The sequence below is a fragment of the Dryas octopetala genome, chromosome 3, assembly GCF_963921425.1.
Source record: "Dryas octopetala chromosome 3, drDryOcto1.1, whole genome shotgun sequence".
Classification (NCBI taxonomy): Eukaryota; Viridiplantae; Streptophyta; class Magnoliopsida; order Rosales; family Rosaceae; genus Dryas; species Dryas octopetala.
Window position 1 is genome coordinate 16979941 of NC_141368.1, and position 19968 is coordinate 16999908.

Below are 19968 nucleotides of genomic sequence, written 5' to 3' on the forward strand. Positions count from 1 at the left end.
TGTGGGATATCTCTCAAGTTGAGAGTCTTAACAAGGCATTGTATTCAATTTGTAGAATGTGAAGCTACAGTGTTCTATATTCCCAAATCAATTTAAATGAAATGTAAATTGTTTGGTCTTAGTTATTGTATACCCGTAAGGTCTATGAAGTTAGATTTGTAATTGGATGGAATCTTTATTTTGCACCCTACTGTAATTTTCTGTTCAATGTTTGTGTTTTTTGTCTGCCTTGTCTGTTTGTTGTAGCGGAAAGTGCTGGATGAAAAGATTATACTCAAGGAGGAACATGAAAAATTTAAGGTATGGATTTTTACTTTACTACTTTAATATTGGATTTGGCTATATTCTTTTTATTTATTTATTTATTTATTTATTTATTTTTATTAAGAAACAAACCTCCATTAAATAAAACAGAAAGTGTGCATAACAGAACAGAGTGAAAAATTGATCACATAACCCTACAAAAATACAACTAGACTCGAGATACAGCAGCTTCCCAGTCAGAAAAAATAGCAGAACTGTCCCTAAACTCAGAAGATACCAAAGTCCATTAGGATGCCCAAAACCAAACCCTTTCCCACAAGTGATCCACCTCCCCCCCCCCCCCCCCCCCTCAAATCTTCAAAATATCTTTCTATTCCTTTCCATCCTAACTTCCAAAATAATAGCCACCACAGATCATCTCCCAAATACCACACCCCTCTTCCTCCAAAAACCTTACAATAAAACACACAAAACTGGAATAACCTAGCTCAAATTGGCCTCCCTAAACAACCGTAACTACAAAGGCAATGCAACTGGACAGTGGAGCAGCAAATGATCTGAACTTTAAGCAGCATTTCGACTCATAACACACCAATGAGGATATGGGCAAAAAGAAGGTCATCTCCTCTGAAGTCTGAACCATGCCACAAGTATTAGGAGCTATGATCCAAGCTGACAGCCTGACACCTGTAGCTTAGGAAGTACTCTATTCTTCCAAATTACATGAGAGGGAATAAAAGGAGAGTTAAGATTTTTGCATTAGTTGCCTTGAATAGGATTTGCAAGAAAAGACCGTGGATGATTCCAATTTCCACACCCTTCTATCCTACCTACATGGAACCATCAACACTTTTCTTGATCATTCAGATTCCTGATCATATGGACTGAACCAGAAACACATTTTCTGGCTATATTCTGAAAAATACACTTATAACTCGGTTTCTTTTGCTCCCATAGGTTGAGTTACAAGCAATGCGTGAGGCTGCACAATGGAGAAAATTACAAGGTTAGCCAACTTTTGCCTAATTTTTGTGAGTGTTAAGATTCTAAATACATTCTAACAGTCTGAGTGTTCTATCAATGCTTTCTGGCATTCCTCATAGTCTAGTGCATATGGTTAATAATAAAACATTCTCTTTTATTTTTGTTGGAAAATTAAGAAGATTGTGTTGCTTTCTAATGACAATTGTTTTATCAATGTTTTCTGGTGTTCCTCATAGTCTGGTGCATATGGTTAATAATAATTCATTCTCTTTTATTTTTGTTGCTTCTTAATAGCTCTTATTTATTATTTTTTTCTTATGATAACATTTTTGTGTGTAGTCAAGGTTTTGAACTGACCAACATTATTGCCTTCTTATTTTTAAGTGTAAACTTGCTAATGGGTGTCGGGATCTGTTATATTTCTACTTGCTGGATTCCACTGTATTCGTTTGATTTTGCACTGGGTTTTCATATCCTTGCAATGTTATTTATTGGTATCCTTTCTTTGAAGAAGCTCTTTGCTTTTGTTTATTGTATAAGAATTTGCTTTATATAAGCAAGGTTTTGTAAAAGAAACCGTGTTTGATCAAAGAATATTTTAGTAAGTTTGTATTTTTTAATGGTAAGATTCCAGTAAACTTATACATGAGAATCCTAGAAGGCCTTATTAGATTCTAGTTTTCTTTCAATCTACTTCTGCAGTTGCCCAGTTACCCTGAAATTCTAGCCGCACCCTAACCTCAATCTTAGTTCACCTAAAAACGTTTCCATTACAAATCCTCAACATCAAAATCTATCTAAATGTCATAAATACCGTAATTTACTGTTTTAGTGATACAGTATGTATCCCAGAACAGAACCCATTCCTTCAATTTTCAGGCCTTTAACCAGCTACGAGCTCCAATATGGTCTTTATTCCATCCATTACCCTTAAAACTATCATTCTAAACCTTATACCATCAAAACTAAATTCTAAACCCACCCAATTGATTGTAGATAATGCAGCATCAAGGGCTGCCCTACTCCAAACATGCCTCCTGCGATTGATTATAACAACATAACCAATATGGTTTGGCATGATTATAGGTTCACAGATACTTGAAAACTAATTCACTTGTTTTATACATTTTGTATATTTTTGTAGATAGTTTGTACTTCTTAGCAGAATATGCAGTACAGTTTGCTTTATGTAATTCTTCAACATAAATTTCGAACTCTTGAAACTTCTCGCATATCTTGGGTTTAAGCATTGTTAAATTACTATTTGTCTAATTAAAAGAAAGCTTGTTGATAGGAATATCCATGGAGGGTGATGATGAGCTCCTGGCAGACATGGAGGTTAAAGTGCCACCAAAAAGAGATGAGTGGATGACAACGCTGCCTCCTGAAAGGAAAGTAAGTGCTTGTTCTTTTTTATTATTTTGTTATAATTATTGACTTTTATGTTAGAGCAGTTTCTAATAAATGAGTTGTCCTTTTATTCTCTCTCCTATAACACTAGTTAAGACTCCTACAAAAAGTTTGTTAAGACTCGAGTTAAACCTTAGTAAACTACGATAAAAAGTATCCTTTATTTGGTGGATTTGCGTCTTCCACACACATCAGATACACTGCCATATGTGTTATATTGTAATATTGGGACAGTTTGGACATGGTCCAGACATGACCTGGACATGAGATTAGTCATTTTGTAATTTGAGGTTCAGGAAGCTGGGTTCTTTACATAATTCTAATAGAGGGGAAAAAAATTGGGAACTTTCTTTTTCTACCGAGCAAGGAAGAAGGGTTCTTTTCATAATTCTAAAATGAAAATATTTAGGATATTCTGGCCCCGGCTCTGGCTTTGCTGTTGGAGATAATTGCTCAACATTGGGTTAATAGACCATCTAAAGATGTATTAATCATGAGGACCTCTGGTACGAACTTAGAAATTGATGTGTATGCTATTGTTGCAAGTCAGTTTTTTTTTTATTTTTTTATTTTTTATTTTTTATGGGTTACTCTTTCATTGTCTGTTGTTGGGTAGACTGTACATGTGTTAAAAAGAATTCTACTAAGATGGGTGACCTCATGTTTCCGGTTACTCTGGATCCTAGAAATTTGCATGCATTAGCCCATCTTATGTTCTGCATGTTGTGCTGTACATTGTTTACGAAGTCATATTGTCTATCCTTTTTCTTCTCAGCATGGTGTGACGATGCAGTCAACAAAATTTAGCAAAAGCACCAAAGGACGTGGTGATACTAGTGTATGGACTGATACGCCTTCAGACAGAGCCCAGAAAGCTAAGATGGGGTATGTACTCATAATTAGATTGCTTTGTACTTGTCATATATAGACTTTTTAACACACGTGGTTTCCCATGGCAGTTACTTAGAAGCGTACAATGAGGCTGCTGCACTTGCTTCAAACGAGGAGGAAATGAAAAACAAGAGTTTAGATGCAGATTTGGTGGACAAATACAATAAAGAAAAACGATCAAAATCACTGGTACAGAAACACCAAGAAGAGACTGTTAGCCGTTCAAAGAAAAAATCCAAGCAACAGCCACAGAAGGAAGAATGGGTAGGGAAACATCCGTGGAAGCCTTGGGATCGTGAGAAGGATTTGGCAGGTGGGAGGCAAAGTGTAAAGTTGGATGCAGAAAACATGACTCAGGGTTTGACATCCCGATTTTCTTCGGGCTCATTTCAGAGGAGCTTCCTTTCGTCTTGAATGGATGAGCATCTCGGTTTTCATCAGCTCTTACTAGAGAACTACCTTTTGACATGAATGGGATGTCTTGCCTTGTATTGTAAATGCATGATTGATGAGTTTAAAACATTATTGAAATGAGGGCTCGGGTTTCCGTTGTAATAGGAACATGAGTTTAAACACAAATCTATGAGTTTAAACATAGGGGTATAATAGGAAATTGAATTGGATATAATAAGAAAATAAATAAAACATAAAATGAATGTTGGATGTAGTGAGAATGTTGGGTAAGAAAAGAAAATTGTTGGGTATGGCTAGAATTTTCCTTTTACTTATTGTAAATAAATGAGTTTAGAGTATGCTCTGATATAGATCTATGACACAATACCTATCAGTATTCTTTTTGCAAAGATACCATGTGCACTAGATATAAATCTTTTCAACCACATAAACAAACTCATTCAATTAAATCCTTAAAGTTTTAAACTCATTCTCAACTGGGCTGAGAGAGTCATGGTGTGGCTAGAAGGGTCAGCAAGTCTAAGAAAATGAAGGTTGTCATGTTTAAGGCAATGCCCCGGAATTGGTAGAATATGTGGCGCAACAGGAATTCTCCATCGTCCTCCAATATGGTGTCGACAATGGACTGCTCGTAGCAGATGAAAAGTAGAGGAAGAGGTTGTTCTGATGGTAGGTGTAAATCTAAAAAGATTTAAATACGTGGCTGCTTATGAATGGAAAAGTAACACCACATATGTTGCTGACATCAAATTATTGTAACACTAAAAAATTTCTCGTTCTTTTGCCGTCTAAAATTTTCAAATAAAAACTTAAAACTCTAAAAGATAATTTTTTTTATAATTTGGTTGTTAAAAAATTAGTTTAGGCCTATGAAAAATTAGTATTGGACACCTTTACATGCCTCTCTCTGGCGCACCATCCTCCTAGAACGTGAGTACGAAAAGTGGTGCGCCATAAAGAGGTGTGCCAAGGTCGACGAGAGGGAGGCATGGCACTGAGGATATGGTTCTTGCCCTGAGCGGGACTCCCTTGGGAGGAAAATGAGATCAAAGCATAACTTAGCCCAAAATGTGAAGAGGGGAAAGAGGCTTGTGGTTCTATGGAACCCAAACATGAGAATTATCTAGTACTCTGAAACATGTTCAAGAGCATGGCCATTGCCACAAGGATGAGCAAAGATGAGTTATTCGAAATGGGATGGAGCCCCTCATCGTTCTACACCAAAACTTTGCCCATTTGCCTCAGATAAACATAGGGGGTGGTAGACACGTTGTGTGTTGGTTATAAAATACATCATATTTTGATACACTAACTCCCTAATTTAACTTGCAAGAACTTAAGGTTTTTGTTAGTTTTTGTATTTTTTTTAGGTTATAAAAGCAAAAGAAGATAAATGAGCTAAATGATCGAGCCAAGTTTGAAGGAGAAATGAATTAGGAAAGGGAGAATAAAGTGATATTAGACCTAGACAGTAGCATGAGCCTAAGTACAAAGTCCATGCCACTGCCGAGAGCTCCATAAGGCTACACATGGGTGCAACCCATCTCAAGGAGCAGTCTCTTTGCGTATCATAAGGCCTTGCAAGGCCGATGTAAGACAAGCCCATACCAAGCAGCCACAAGGCAGCCCACACACCGAGCTCACAAGCTAAGACGGTGCTATGCTGCCCAAAGGAAGCCTTGTCGTGCAAGGCTTGGCCTTGCCGCCCAAAAATGAGTGCACGACAAGCTATCTTTGCTGCACACCCTCTTTGCCGCCTTTCATACTTATGCTCTATGTTTTCCTAGCACTACTAGGAATTCTCCCCCTATAAATAGACTCTATCTCTTCTCATTTCAAATCATCTCATTCTGGACTTAGCATTCAATCTTTTAGAGAGTTAGGGAGAAATAAGGGAGAAAAGAAGGAAGATGAGTCACTGCCCAAGCCAAGTCGTCGGCCACCCTAATGGTTTTTCTTGTTTTTCTTTGTTCTTAGTTGTACTTGTTATTTCCTCTCATATTTTGTAGACGTGGCAAGTTTTAATCTAGTTACGAATTATTTTATGTTTTTTATGATCATTTAGTCCATTTGACATGTTAGAGAGAGGATGAACTCATAATGAAAATTAAACCATAAAGTATTTAGTGCTAAAAGATCATGCATGCACAACAATAGATTGCTTGATATTAAATTCTTAATCTCTACATAAACAACATGCTAGTTGTTTGCCTCTTAAGATTAATCACCATAGGTTGTATGCATCTAGCTATTGCTAGGAGTTGGTGTTAGTGACAAATGTCTTCCTTTAGGGTATTGACTCTCTAGCTTGCAAGTTCATGGAATTAGGTTTTGTAGTTCTGAGGGCACATGACCATAACTTGAAGGTCTGCATGTTTTACTGTTTCATAAAACTTAATGACTATGCATGGATAACAGCTCCGGGATGTTGACCGTAGCTGAATGAGAACATGCATAGTTAACTGCTTAGGAAGACTGACCGAAAATCAATCTAAGTATATAGTAGGAAACATAATATGTTAATGGCAGTTGCCACTAGTGACTAACCAAACCTAACTGATAAGTAAAACTTTAATATGAAGTATTTACAATGTAGCGCATGACGCCCCTAATGGTGGTATTTCTAAGATTAGGGTGGATTCTACTCTTTAGTATGTCAATACATTTACTTTTATGCACGTAGGTTAGTTTCACTTCGCAACCCTCATCTTTTACTGTTTTTAATAAACTTTGATCAAGTAAATATGTGCCTCATCAATTCCATTCCTCGTGAGATCAACCTCGTATTTATACGCTATCGCTTCATCCAATGATTTGTATACTTATGAACTACAACTTGGTATTTTTTTTATATTCCAAGTAAAAATAAGATGTGCAAAAAGTGGCAACATTGTGTAGCTTGAGAGAGTTGAAAATTTTTGGCATAATTTCATTGTGATGAACGTCTTTATTTGCAGGGAATACTCCATACATACCAAGCATATATCAAGGTGTTCGAGAGTATTGGTGAGATTATGAGGGACATGTCGAGTTTTATGGTGTAGAAGGATAGAGAGATAATGACTGAAGCTCAAATGAAAATGTTGATCGGCCAAGTGACTATGTTACATAAGGATATCAATTAGGAGAGTTTGGACTTGAAGAATGCCTAGAGAACAGTCAACGAGCTAGAGGAGAAAGTAGCGTAGATGACTAGGTAACAAAAACACTACTTATAATTGAATTGAAATTTTTTTATGGTTGGCTGAGCAGTTTCAAACTTTGCAATTTATCTCAAGTTGAATGTTTTGTGTTTTCGGGTTTGATAAAAAACAATGACAATGTCATGGAAAATGTTGATGCCTAAAAATCATCGAGCAATCAACGTCAAGTCAAACCGGGTGGCAGGTTAAACTTCCATTGCGTGGATGACAAACGCTGATGTAAAGTCAAGCCCAAGAAAAGTCTAATTGTCCAATACTACACGTGGATTACTAGTCACCCTGCACAACAAACACAAAGATAAACGAGAAGGGCACCAATGTGGTACAAGTTGAAGACCCTTCGACGCTTAAGTTAAAGTTTGGTAGGTGGTTGAGCAGAGTAATAAGAGTAACCAGTACGTGTTTATGTACCTTGCATGACTGACAAATGTTCCCTTTTATAGTATGGTTTAGTTGACGTCACTTATTTGGTGAGGTATCAAACTAATCAGAATATGACACAAGTCCCTTTTGTCAGGCAAAGGAGTGTCAAGCGTCGACGGTGCTCGAGCTTTAGTCAAATTTGGGGTTTTGAGCCCTTATCAAAATATCGAGCACGAGTCGAAGGCCTAAGTGTAAGTTGGAACTTGAAGCTTGTGTTGGGAGTTTGAGCATGGGTCAAAAGCTTGAGCATGAGTCAGAGCTTTGGGCTCGCGTCAGAGTTCGAGCATGAGACGAGGCCCATGAATGTGTCAGGTGTTCAAGCACATTCAGGGATTATGAGCATAGGTCATCACTTGGCCAACTAGACTTAAGCCTAGGCTATCAATTGGGTCATTGTTTGAGTGTGAACGACTTGTTGTCGAGCTTATGCGACTTGTCTTTCTAGTCAGTGGAGAGATGGCACGAACAAGTGGTTAGATAATTCTAAATTATATAAGAATAATCAATTTTAGGATATTTAGGGTGTGTTTGGTAACGTTTTACAAAATTGTTTTTCATTTTATAAGTTTTAAAAAACACAAAAACATTGTTTGGTATCACATTTTGACCTTTAAAAAAAAACTAAATTTAAAAAACAAATTCACTTTTTAGCCCAAATTCTCAAAACACGCAAATGACGTTTCATGTGTTTTATAAAAACACAACTCTAAAAAAAGTGAAAACACGAGATAAAATTGTTTACGCCTCTCTTCACTCTCACGTACCTTGACTTAGAGTGTCTCTCATCTTCATCACGCTCAAGTGACGTACTCTTTTCCATTGAACTAGGTATTGCGAAAATTCTTTATTCACTAAAGTCTTTGTAAATCTCACCTGATGTGGTAGATTTTCAAAAATCTTAGTTTTGATTCTTCTTATTTGTCTCAATTAGTTTGAAAACAAATTCAAAACCCTAATTTAAGAACAATAGGATTCGCCCATTATATGGATTTAGTTTTTTATTTTTTATTTCCTGCTAATCGGCTTTTGTCGAACTTCCACTCTTTTACTATAAATTGTGAGTATGTTTTTATTAGCGACTTTCATGTTTGGTAATGATGGCTATTATATCCTTGAATTATTGTAAGTCACTACCATTAATTCGGCATCAATATGGATATTGCCTACAATACATATCACTTTTCTTGCAAGTGATTGTTTGTTTCTATGTTGTTAGAGGTTTGTGTTGTTATTTTTTGAGTCACATGATGATTGATTAGTTAGCCAAAGTGACATGAATTATTCTTTATTTATTAGGGTTCTAGGTAGCTTTGAGTTGCGGGTTGCCAGTTTGACTTCTTAGTTTTTTAATTGGATTATTTGATTATGAAATAGTTTATTTTAGTTTATTGAAATTATATAACATCACATCTGCCATGCATTGAAAATGTTATGTATAGTATATCATTTTTTTCTCCAAATGTTTAGAAAGAAAATATGATTTATGTTCTAATATTTTATGTATAATAAAAATTAAAAGTCATTTGTTACCTTGTTTAAAAATTGGATTACTTGCATTTATTATTGTTGTTAGCTACTGGGCCAATGCAGGCATTATGTTCATTCTTTTACCATGAAAAAATTGTTTCTACTTTTTCTAGACTAGAATATTCATCTTCAAAATTAATTCTTTAGGAACAGCTGTCTTGCACATTTCTTTTAGGGTGGGGGCAATAGATAATCATTTATATACCCTGAAAAATCTATGTTTTAAGGTTCAGTAGATTTTCAAGTGAGTTCAATGTTGATTTTGAGATGGTACAAGTTTTGTTTTTTATTAATTTTGAGATGGTGTACATATCAGATCAACATGTCATTTTTTATGGTATACAAATCGGATCAACATGGCATTTTGGGTTAGTTGTGGACCGGTGGTTGATTCTATCCTTTTTTTTTTTTTGATATATTTGATCCATCAAATTGTTAGGAAAAGAGCCCATTTTTCAAAGAAAATGACCTCCAATGATGTGGATTTTGATGATAAAGCTGATTGGTCTGCAAAATCTGAGGAACATTTATCCGAATATTGTATGAACATGTGAAAAAGGGAGAAATGCAGACTTCAACTTTTAAAAAGAAAATTTGGCTAGCTATAAGTGATGAGTTATTTGCAGAAAGTGGCAAAAGATATAATATGACACAACTTAAATCTAAATTCAATAGATTGCGTAAAAACTATAGTGAGTTTTTAGATCTCATTGAACATACAAGATTTGGGTGGGATCCTATTGCAAACATTGTGACTGCTTAAGAGGAGGTTTGAACTTCTTACATCAAGGTACTATTTTGATATTCACATAATATTTAAATTTTTTTATAATTCATAATTGTGTTTGTGTCATTGATGAACATATATTTTTCATGGTTTGCAGAAAGTACCAACAGTGAAACCATATCACAAAAAAAGCTTAGAGCACTATTCACTTTTAGGAGAGATTTTTAATACCACTATTGTAACGGGTCAGATGCATTATTCATCTAACCAACCCCTTCCTAGCTCAGATGAGGAGCGTGAAGTAGAAGATAACTTCCTCAATACTGGTGTTCATATGAATGTTGATGAAGATGTTGATCCTTGTAATAGTGGTAAAGGAGAAGGATCATGAAAAAATGTTTATGCTTCATCATCTGACTGTCACCCAAAAAAATGGGACAAAATGAAAACTTAGAAGTTTGCAGTGAAGTCATGAACCAAAAGTTACAGTGTAACAAAGAGAAAAGTGTAGAGGAAACTAGTAAAGAGATGTATACAATTGAAGAATTCATTTAAATAGTACGTGGAGGCAATGTGAGACATTAAAAATAGCCAGTTTATCAAGATTATGGATAAGATTGTGAATCGGGAATGAAGGAGACTTTTCTTAACCATGACCAAAGAAAGAATGAGAGCTTGGTTGGCTAGTCTTTAGAATTACTATCTATATGTGTGTTTGCTACTTCTCTTTTATGTGTGACTTGCATTTTTATGTGTTTGGTTATTCGGTACTAATGTTTGTTATGTTTTTGGCTATTTGTTACTTATATTTGTTATGTCTCTGAATATTCGGTATTTATGTTTGTTATGTCTCTGAATATTCGGTACTTATGATATTTGTGTTGGTAGATTTGATGGATATTTGTGGATTATGGTTCTTATTTGATGAATACTTGTATTGTTTATTAAATGAATGATGTTCTTAGAATTTATTTTGGCTTTTAATATTTGAAAGGTACCAAAGATGGTTATTGACAATGAGGATAGTGATTCAAATTAGGGGTAGGTGTTTAAACCGAGAACCGGGCGCACCGAACCAAACTAAGGGGAAAAAAATCGTAAAAAATCGCTTTAACCAAAACTGGTCAACACTGGGTCCAATCTAATTCCGGTTCCAGTATTGCACTTCATAGAACTGGACTGGATCGGATAATTAATATGTATTTTAATTTATATATATTTAATATTATACACTTTTTTAACATTTCACATTTAAGATAATAAAATTAATATTAACCTAGCTATATTTTAGACTCTAAAATTTATTTTATATAACCCTATGACCTATATTCTATATATATAATAATGTTTTAGTATATAATTTTAGTTATACCTTTTATAATAAAATTAGTATATTATTTATACTCTATAATCTATACACTAAACCCTATACACTAAAATTATTATAGTTCTATGGTATAGTATATAGTTATAAACTTCTAATAGGGGAAATTAAGTATTAGGGTTTAGAGTTTAGAGTTTAGAGTTTAAACGAAACCGGCCCTATACCCTAAACCCTGAAAGTAATAAGTATAGAACATATAACTAATAACTATATAAGTATATAACCTCAATTGAAACTTCAATTAGACTCATAGTCAACTATAACCCTATACCATAATACAATTATAACTATATACCCTAAACTATTTATTTTTTTGGCCAAAATATACCCTAAACTATATTAATTACTCTATACATATTTAAGTAATAAGTATATAACATATATAACTATACAAGTATATAACCCCAATTGAAAGTTGAAAACTTGAAACCCTAATTAGACTCATAGTCAACTTAAAACCCCAATGAAACCCCAATTACACAAAGTCAGACTTAAGTCACAAACAATCAAATAGCAAACACGGTCAAAAACATGAAACACCCACACGCCACACCCACTCAGCCACTCTCTCAGTCTCAAAAATAGAAACTGAGAAACCCGAACACTCATAAGTTAGAAAAAAACCCACTTTCTCAGTCTTCTCTTCTTCCCTAAGTCTGTCGCCGTCACGATCTTTCTCTTTTCCCTAAACAAAAACTCAAACACTCAGAGCAGAGTAGTAACGCTCTCATGTCTCAATGTCTCAATGTCTCACTCTTCCCCTTTCGATCTACGGTAAGTTCTCTCATCTCTCATCTCTCGTCTCTCATTTCTCACTTTGTCTAATGTCTATTAGACTATTATTGATTTTGGGTTAGGTTTAGGGTTTGATTTGAGTTGATTTTGGGTTTGAAAATTGGGTTTTCATTAGTTTTCAGTTTTCACTACGATGCCACATATCCTTGATCTACCTTGCTAAATACACTCTTCAGTTAAGTATTCATTAATGTTGGGGTTCTAATGAGCTAATGTTATTCATTAGGGGTTTTCATAATTGAAGATGGAGGTGATAGTGTCACTATGGAGTTAGAAATGCAGTGGGATGGAAATCCAAGTATAATACTTGCTATCAAGACTTTAGTTGATGTAGCACTATCTGTGATGTAATCTACAATTGTTTACTCGCTTCTGCTCACTGAAGGTTTTTTCAATGTTTAGAAATTAGTTTTGTTGTTGTAAAATGAGAGTATTGTTTTTGAGCTTTTTCTAATTTATACTTCAGCTTTTAGGTGAAAGATATTGGATTCATTGAGTATTCAGGCTGATTTTTAAGCCTCTGGTTGATGAGTCTCCATGCTTCGGAGAGAAAATATGCAGTTTTTCTTTCTAAAGCTATCTTTTGGAAGTGAGAAGTACTGAAGTAGTACACATATTATACATAAAAAAAGAGTTCAATTGAGATGAAGATTTATACTAACATTAGCATATATGATTTGTTTGTAAATCTGTTTGATTGAATTTGTTGTTAAATTGTTTGGTTAAATTGTTAAAAGAGATGGACCCCCAATCACCAACATCAACATCAACACCAACACAAAAACCAACAGGTCCAGCACCTACATCAAGTGGTGGAAAGCCACTACTAGCACCAGAAACTTGTTCAAGGAAAGTAGTAAAGGGAAAAGCTCCCATTTGGGAACACTTTAAGAGATATGATCATATGACTGAGATTAAAAATGCGGATGGAACTACAACTCAAATTAGCAAAAAGAGAGGTAGGTGCAAGTATTGCAAAGATCACTATGCTGCTGACCCATCTTGTTAGGCATTTCTTGGTCTTGTATGATGAAATGAAGGAAAATTTGAGAAATAGTCTTGCCTCACAATCGACACTTGGACTAGTTGTCAAAACATTAAATATATGGCCATCACTGCCCACTTTATAGATAGTGAATGAAAGCTACACAAGAGGGTTTTGAACTTTAAAGTGATAGCTAATCACAAGGAGAATTCAATTGGGAAGCTTCTAAAACAATGTTTGCGAGAATGAAGTGTGGATAAGGTTCTTACAATCTCAGCAGATAATGCCTCTCAAACATTGTTGCAATTAACTATCTAAAGAGCAATATGAAGCATTGGACAAATGCTGATGTAGTTTTTTTTGGGGGGGGGGGGGGGGATTATATGCATGTTAGGTTTTGTGCTCACATTGTGAATTTGATAGTTGGGGAATGGTTGAAGAAACTAGAGAAGTCAATCCTATCCATTAGGAATGCAGTGAAATATGTTAGATCCTTACCTCAAAGGTTGGCAGATTTCAAGACTTGTGTAGAGGTAGAAGCAATTCCATGCAAAGGTCTTGTGATGTTGGATGTCCCAACTAGGTGAAATTCTACTTATATGATGTTAGAATCTGTTTTGAAGTTTGAAAAAGCTTTTAATAGGATGAGAGACAATAAAGAGCACAATGCATACTTGAATTGGTTTGGTGATGATAAAGAAAATGTTTCCAATGGTAGGAAAAGGGAAGGACCACCAAACGAGAATGATTGAGTCAATGCCACTATTTTTGTGAACTTCTTGAAGGTCTTCTATGATATGACCTTGAAAATGAGTTTGACTACACGACTCGTTGTCCATGAAATATCCAGTGATTTAATTTCCATTGATTCGAAAATTAAATGTTTAGAGTTTAGTGAAGATGATCAAGATATGTCTTTCGATTGTTTTGAAGAATCTGAGGCACAACTGGTGTTGCATCAAATGACCTTTGGCATTAAATAGAAGTTTAAAAAGTATTAAGGGGATCTTGACAAGGTCAACCAATTTTTGATGGTTGCACTTATCCTTAACCTTAGATACAAATTGGGCAACTTGGCATTCTTGCTCAAAAAGTGTAGTGTGAATGTAGAATATGTCACCAAGAAGAAGAAAGAGATCAAAGCCATACTCATCAAATTGTTTGATGAGTATGATACACGAAAACCCGAAAGTCAAGATTCTAGTAATAGTGGTGTAGCTCATCCTACTATCTCAAGTGCCACTACTAGTACTAGGGCAACATATAAGGCATTTAGAGGGGGAAGAAAAAATGCAAGAATTGGACAGGAATGGTTGGAAGAAGCTGAAGCAAGTCATGTAGTGGTTTTAGAGCATGAGGTGGATAGGTACATCATGGATCTTATTGAAAAATGCAATCCAAACTCTAAATTTGACATCCTTCAATGGTGGAAGCACAATGAGGTTAAATACCCTACTTTAGCCCTAATTGTAAAGAATATCCTTGCAATTCCAGTTTCTACAGTGGCTTTAGAGGGTTGTTTTAGCACGAAATGAAGGGTAGTTAATCCCTTTCGTGCTTCTTTGACTCCAAAGATAGTGAGGCTCTTATTTGTTGTCAAAATTGGTTGAGATCCGATGATATCTCCTCTTTACAGTATGACCTATTCATTGAAGAAATGAAGTTTTATGAAGCATTTGAAGCAGATATTAAACTTAGTTTGTAACTTAGTTTTTACTTTTTGTTATAACTTAGTTTATTGTATTAAACTTTCTTACTTTATTGTATTAACTTAGTTTTTACGAAAAGTGCATCTTTTGATTTGTTTTACAAAATACATGTCTTCAACAACTTCAAAGAAAACAGCCTCTGCTGTTTAGTGTTGAGTAGGCAGCCTAAATGGTAAGTTTTTTGACTTCCACAAGTTCAAAAACTTTAATTTGTTAAGTTGAATTCCATTGTTTAGTTGCCTAGTTATTTATTTATAGTGTTTGAAGACAATTGGCTACTGACAGGGGTTATTTGAAGACAATTGGCTGGTGGCAGGGGGTTGATGGTTGCCTAAAGTATTTTAATTGTGTTATTTTTAGTTATGTAACCTAATTTGTCTTTGGTTGGTTTGTAATTTGTATTTGGTTGGTAACTTGTAACTTAGTAAGTTATTAACTTCTTTAGCTTTGGTTGGTTTTTACTTTTTAAGTTACTTGCACTTGGAGTCTTGGACAATGGTGTATGGTTAGTAAGTTAGTAAGTTTAAGCAGTTAACTTTGTATGGTTATATGCTTGGTTGATGTCTTGAATCTTGATGGGTGATGAAATGGTTTGTAACTTTGAGTCTTTGAGGTTGTGAAATGGTACAAAAAATATAATGGTTGAATGTTGATGACTTGATGTCTTGCAGGTTAAATGTTGAATTGTTGTGATTTGTTGTGACTTGAATAACAAATGGTTGATTTGTTGTTGAAAACTTAAAAAAACATGTTTTAACACTATTTTTGGGCCCAAAAATTTAATTAGGCTAAGACTCAAATATTGAAGCCCAGCCTCAAACAATGCATCGGACCAAACTGGAATTGTTCCAGTTCAGGTACAAAATGTCCAGTTCTCTAGCACCAGACTGGACTAGATAACCTCCATCAATCCTGTGCACAGTTTAGGGGGAGAACTGGACTATATTGGACTGTGCCCACCCCTAATTCAGATCTTGAAGAAATGACGCAACATATGATAATTTGCATGCATATTTATGAATATTGGCAATCATATGTAGATCAAACTCCATGTAATATATCTGCATTATCATGACCTGAATATATGCAAGAGTTGTTGAATGGACATCCCGATAGAATGTATAATTCATTCAGGATGGAAAAACATGTGTTTCTAAGGTTGTGTCAAACTCTTGAGCGCTTAGATTTGTTACACAATGATAGACATGTGGGTATTCATGAGGCATTGACAATTTTCTTATTTATAGTGTCACATAATGTGCGTATGCGAGTTTATGTCGAAGTTTTCAAAGATCTAAAGAAACTATTCACATACAATTTAAGCGTGTATTAATAGCTTTATGTGCATTATCGCCGCACATTATACGACCACATACTCGAGAAACAACTCATCCGGAGATTCTAAACAATCTTAAATATTATCCATATTTTGAGGTAATGACAAATTATATTTGTTTATGTAAATTTCTTAGATTATTGTATATATCATTAAGTCTAACTATTATTTTTATAGAAGTGTATTGGTGCAATTGATTGGACACATGTCGCTGCATGGGCACCCGCACAAAAAAAAATATCATATCATGGTATGAAGGTTCTTGTCTCTCAAAATGTCATGTGTGCATGTTCGTTTGATAAGATGTTCACATTTGTTTACATGGGATGGGAAGGGACTGCAAATGATTCTAAGGTGTTCATAGATACAGTGACAAGGCCATAGAATGAGTTTCCCTTTCCGGAGGAAGATATAAATAAGCACGTCACTCTTAAATTTAAAGTATTACCTATATTATTGTGACATTCAATATATTAATAACAAAAATTACGGGGTATTATTATGTTGTCAATGTAGGGTACACAAACATGCCAGGATTCTTGTCACCCTATCGAGGTGAACGATATCATTTGCGTGATTATAGGTAAAGCACCAAAAGGTCCTATGGAGTTATTCAATTATAGGCATTCATCATTGTGTAATGTAATCGAAAGGTGTTTTGGTGTGCTAAAAGCACGTTTTTCTATTCTGAAATTGATGCCTAATTACCCTCCATGTAGGCAACGACGGATCCCTATTGCATGTTGTGTGTTACATAATTTTATTCGAAAAGAAGCTCATCAAGATAGAATGTTTGAAGAATTTCAAGTATAAGACATGATAATTGATGAAGGGGATGTGACAATACCAAACATAGATATGTCTCAGGGAAACCTTGCACAAATAACCACTTTGAGAGATAAGATTGCATCGGGCTTGTGGCGTGATTGTGGTCCAACTTCATGACAATGTTGGCATAAATTTGGATATGATTGTTTTGTCAAATTAGGTGCATGATTATGAACTATTTTGTTCAAACATGTATGAGATGATGATACTCTATTTAATCTATGGTATTTATGATTATGAACTATTTTGTTGCAACATATATAAGATGATCGTACAGTTCGTACTCTATTAAATCTAAGGTATTTTTTTGACAAGTAACTTGTATATATATATTTTATTTTTTTTACTAACATATTTGTAAACAAAAGGTAAAGTAATAGTAATAAAAAATGAGTGTTTATATTTTCATCCTCATGTCTTATTTTTCCACACACCTTATTTTTACACCTCTTATTAAATTTGAAAAAAATATAATAATACTTTTTCCACCTCCCATTATTCCTATAATACTCTTGAATTTACTAACTCAAAAACTTACCTATGAAACACTTTTTCCACCCCCTAATTAAACTATCATCTCACCACTCGTTTTTTTTTTTTTTTTTTTCCATAAACCCTAATTCTACTATATGTCACTAAAATTTAAAATCGATGATACTATTTGGTTGATGCCTATACATTTATTAAAATATATTACTATTCTATATCCTATTTTTTCTTTTTTATTTAGTTTTAAGTCAAGAATTCATCATATTTTTATGTTTCTTTTGATTTAAAAATTAAATTGTATTGTCAAAGTGAGACAATGATTGAATGATGCCCATGCTTCCATTGTAAGAGCCGAACCATAATTTTGTAATGTAGGTGTCATTTATTTGTATGAGGTTATGAGGCAAGATTTGTTTGTTTTAATATTCTTTTTTTTTTGTGTGCGGGTGAAGAGAGAAAATAGAGTCATACCATGGTTTGAAGCATAAAGATGGCAATCAAGAAGTGCCAGGATTAAGGCAGCAAAAAACTTAGTCATGGCCATTGCTACAAATACAAGCCTCTCTTGATATGACAAAACCTCAAAAGCCCAGAGGAAGGAGATGAGAGTATTAAGACCAGCGAGGTTAGATTCAGAGTGTCATGTTCTTTAATATTATTCTATATCAATATAGTTGCACTACATAAGGATATGTCATATATCTTCGTTGGTTTTGAGGTATATGCAAAGCATGATTGTGGTTCCTGGAGGGGATTTAAATACTCAAAATAACATCACTTAGTTTTTCATATCCGTCTTTGTTCAATATAATAGAAGCATTAAAGATGATTTAAGGGTTCAAAGAGTTTAGGTTGTTGTAGGGAGGTAGGTGGGTAGAGTAGGATTATAATTATTATTTTTACTTATGTCCTTAGAGGTCATTTTACAAAATATAAACTTGTCATTATTATTTTTATTAAAAGTTGGGTGTGAAAATAGGACATGAGGGTGAGAATATAAGCACTCTAAACAATATATTGTTATGTTTTTTTATTAAAGAAAAATAAAAATTTCTTTAAAAACATATTTCAAAAATATTTTTGCCAAATACATATTTATTGTTTTTACTATTTTTTGTTCAATATACTAAACACGTTTTCACTTATTTTGTTCTCATAAAGCAGTTCTTGGGTTAAGCTGCTAGACACATTCTCAGTTCTCATAAAGTAGCTCATTTACTTATCATCTTGATCTATGCATAATTTTGTGTGCCTTAGAAATCACATGGTAGGAAGAAACCTCATTGAATACTTTCATGCTTAATCATTTGTGCATTCAACTCATTGAATAATTATATAGAAAGGCTCACATAATTTCACATGTCCTCGTAGCATCTATAAAGCAAGACATGTGTAGCTATGTGAGCCTTTAGATTAAAGTAGCAATCTAATGGCTGTGGTTATTACTTGAACTCTACATGAGTCTAACCAATTGCTAACTTTCAAAAGGATTAAAATATTAAGATATATGTTATAATTAAAATAAAACACAACTTTGGGGGAGATGCTCGTAAGTAGCGCATGTTCTATTTTACGCGTTTGAGAGGAAGAATTAAGTTGTTAATCTGAACGGAAAATGTGACCCGAAGAATAAAGCAGTATAGTGTAGACTCATATATGGATTGATTTATGCATTTGGGGGAAAGATTTAAGTTGTTAAGCAACTTTGTTTAATGTGACCCAAAGAACAAAGAAGTTGAGTGCCACCAGGGCCGGTCCGAAGATTTAGGTGGCCCTAGGCGAGAAAAAAATTTGAGGCCTTTTGCCTATTCAATAACTAAAATTAATTGACCAAAAAATCAATAAGCAATTTCTAACTTGATAACCATTAATTTAGTAAGAGAAATAAAAAAAATAAAATTGATTTGAATTAATTGAGAATCTTTAAGTACACAAAAGCTGGAAGTTTTAAAAATAACTAATACATGTAGCAAATTTTAGGCTGCAAGTAGCAAACTTCTTGGCAATCTATATTCCAAATTCCCTGCTAACAAACCTTTGTTACCAAATTAGGAACCTTCCTTACTCCTCGATATTAAATAAAGGAGGCAAAGTATAAAGAACTAAGTCCCTTTTTATATTCCAAATTTAACTATTTATTCATGCATTAGGATTCTTATACTACTGTCTGCATAACAAACTTATTAATAATATGTATTAGGATTCTCACACACGTAAGTCATCGTAGAGCAATCAGCCACATTAAAGTAGTTCACCATGATATTAAAAAAAAAAAATATAAAAAACAAACACAAAACATGAGAAACTGAAAACTAACAATGTCATCCAATAATGCCCAGACTAAACAAACTCTATTAACCATACATTGATACACAGTCACAAACAGAGGCACATAACTGAGATGAATAGTCGAATAGATGAAGGAGGTCTGGTCTAAAAGTAGGAATAGTAAAAAATGTTTTTTTTTTTTTTCAAATTATTATTAAGAAGCCCACCTTAGAAGTAGGAGGCCCTTTGAGTGGGTGGGCCCTAGGCGGTCGCCCAGCTCGCCTGTCCTCAGAGCCGGCCGTGAGTGCCACCTCAAATTTGGATCAATACA

General features: G+C 34.3%; 1 protein-coding gene and 1 pseudogene across 2 annotated transcripts in view; both read left to right on the forward strand.

The window, feature by feature from the left end:
* LOC147291427 (uncharacterized) overlaps positions 1-4104 on the forward strand; it is a 10720-nt gene extending 6616 nt beyond the window's left edge. For both annotated transcript variants that reach the window (XM_086238627.1, XM_086238628.1), the window contains 5 exons: positions 247-300; positions 1222-1270; positions 2543-2643; positions 3434-3543; positions 3618-4104. In XM_086238627.1, coding sequence (XP_086094753.1) covers positions 247-300; positions 1222-1270; positions 2543-2643; positions 3434-3543; positions 3618-3963 — 660 coding nt within the window. In that variant the 3' untranslated portion in view covers positions 3964-4104. The remainder of the gene's footprint in view (positions 1-246; positions 301-1221; positions 1271-2542; positions 2644-3433; positions 3544-3617) is intronic.
* Positions 4105-9580: 5476 nt separating this feature from the next.
* LOC147291428 (uncharacterized) lies at positions 9581-10537 on the forward strand (annotated as a pseudogene).
* The last annotated feature ends 9431 nt before the right edge of the window (positions 10538-19968 follow it).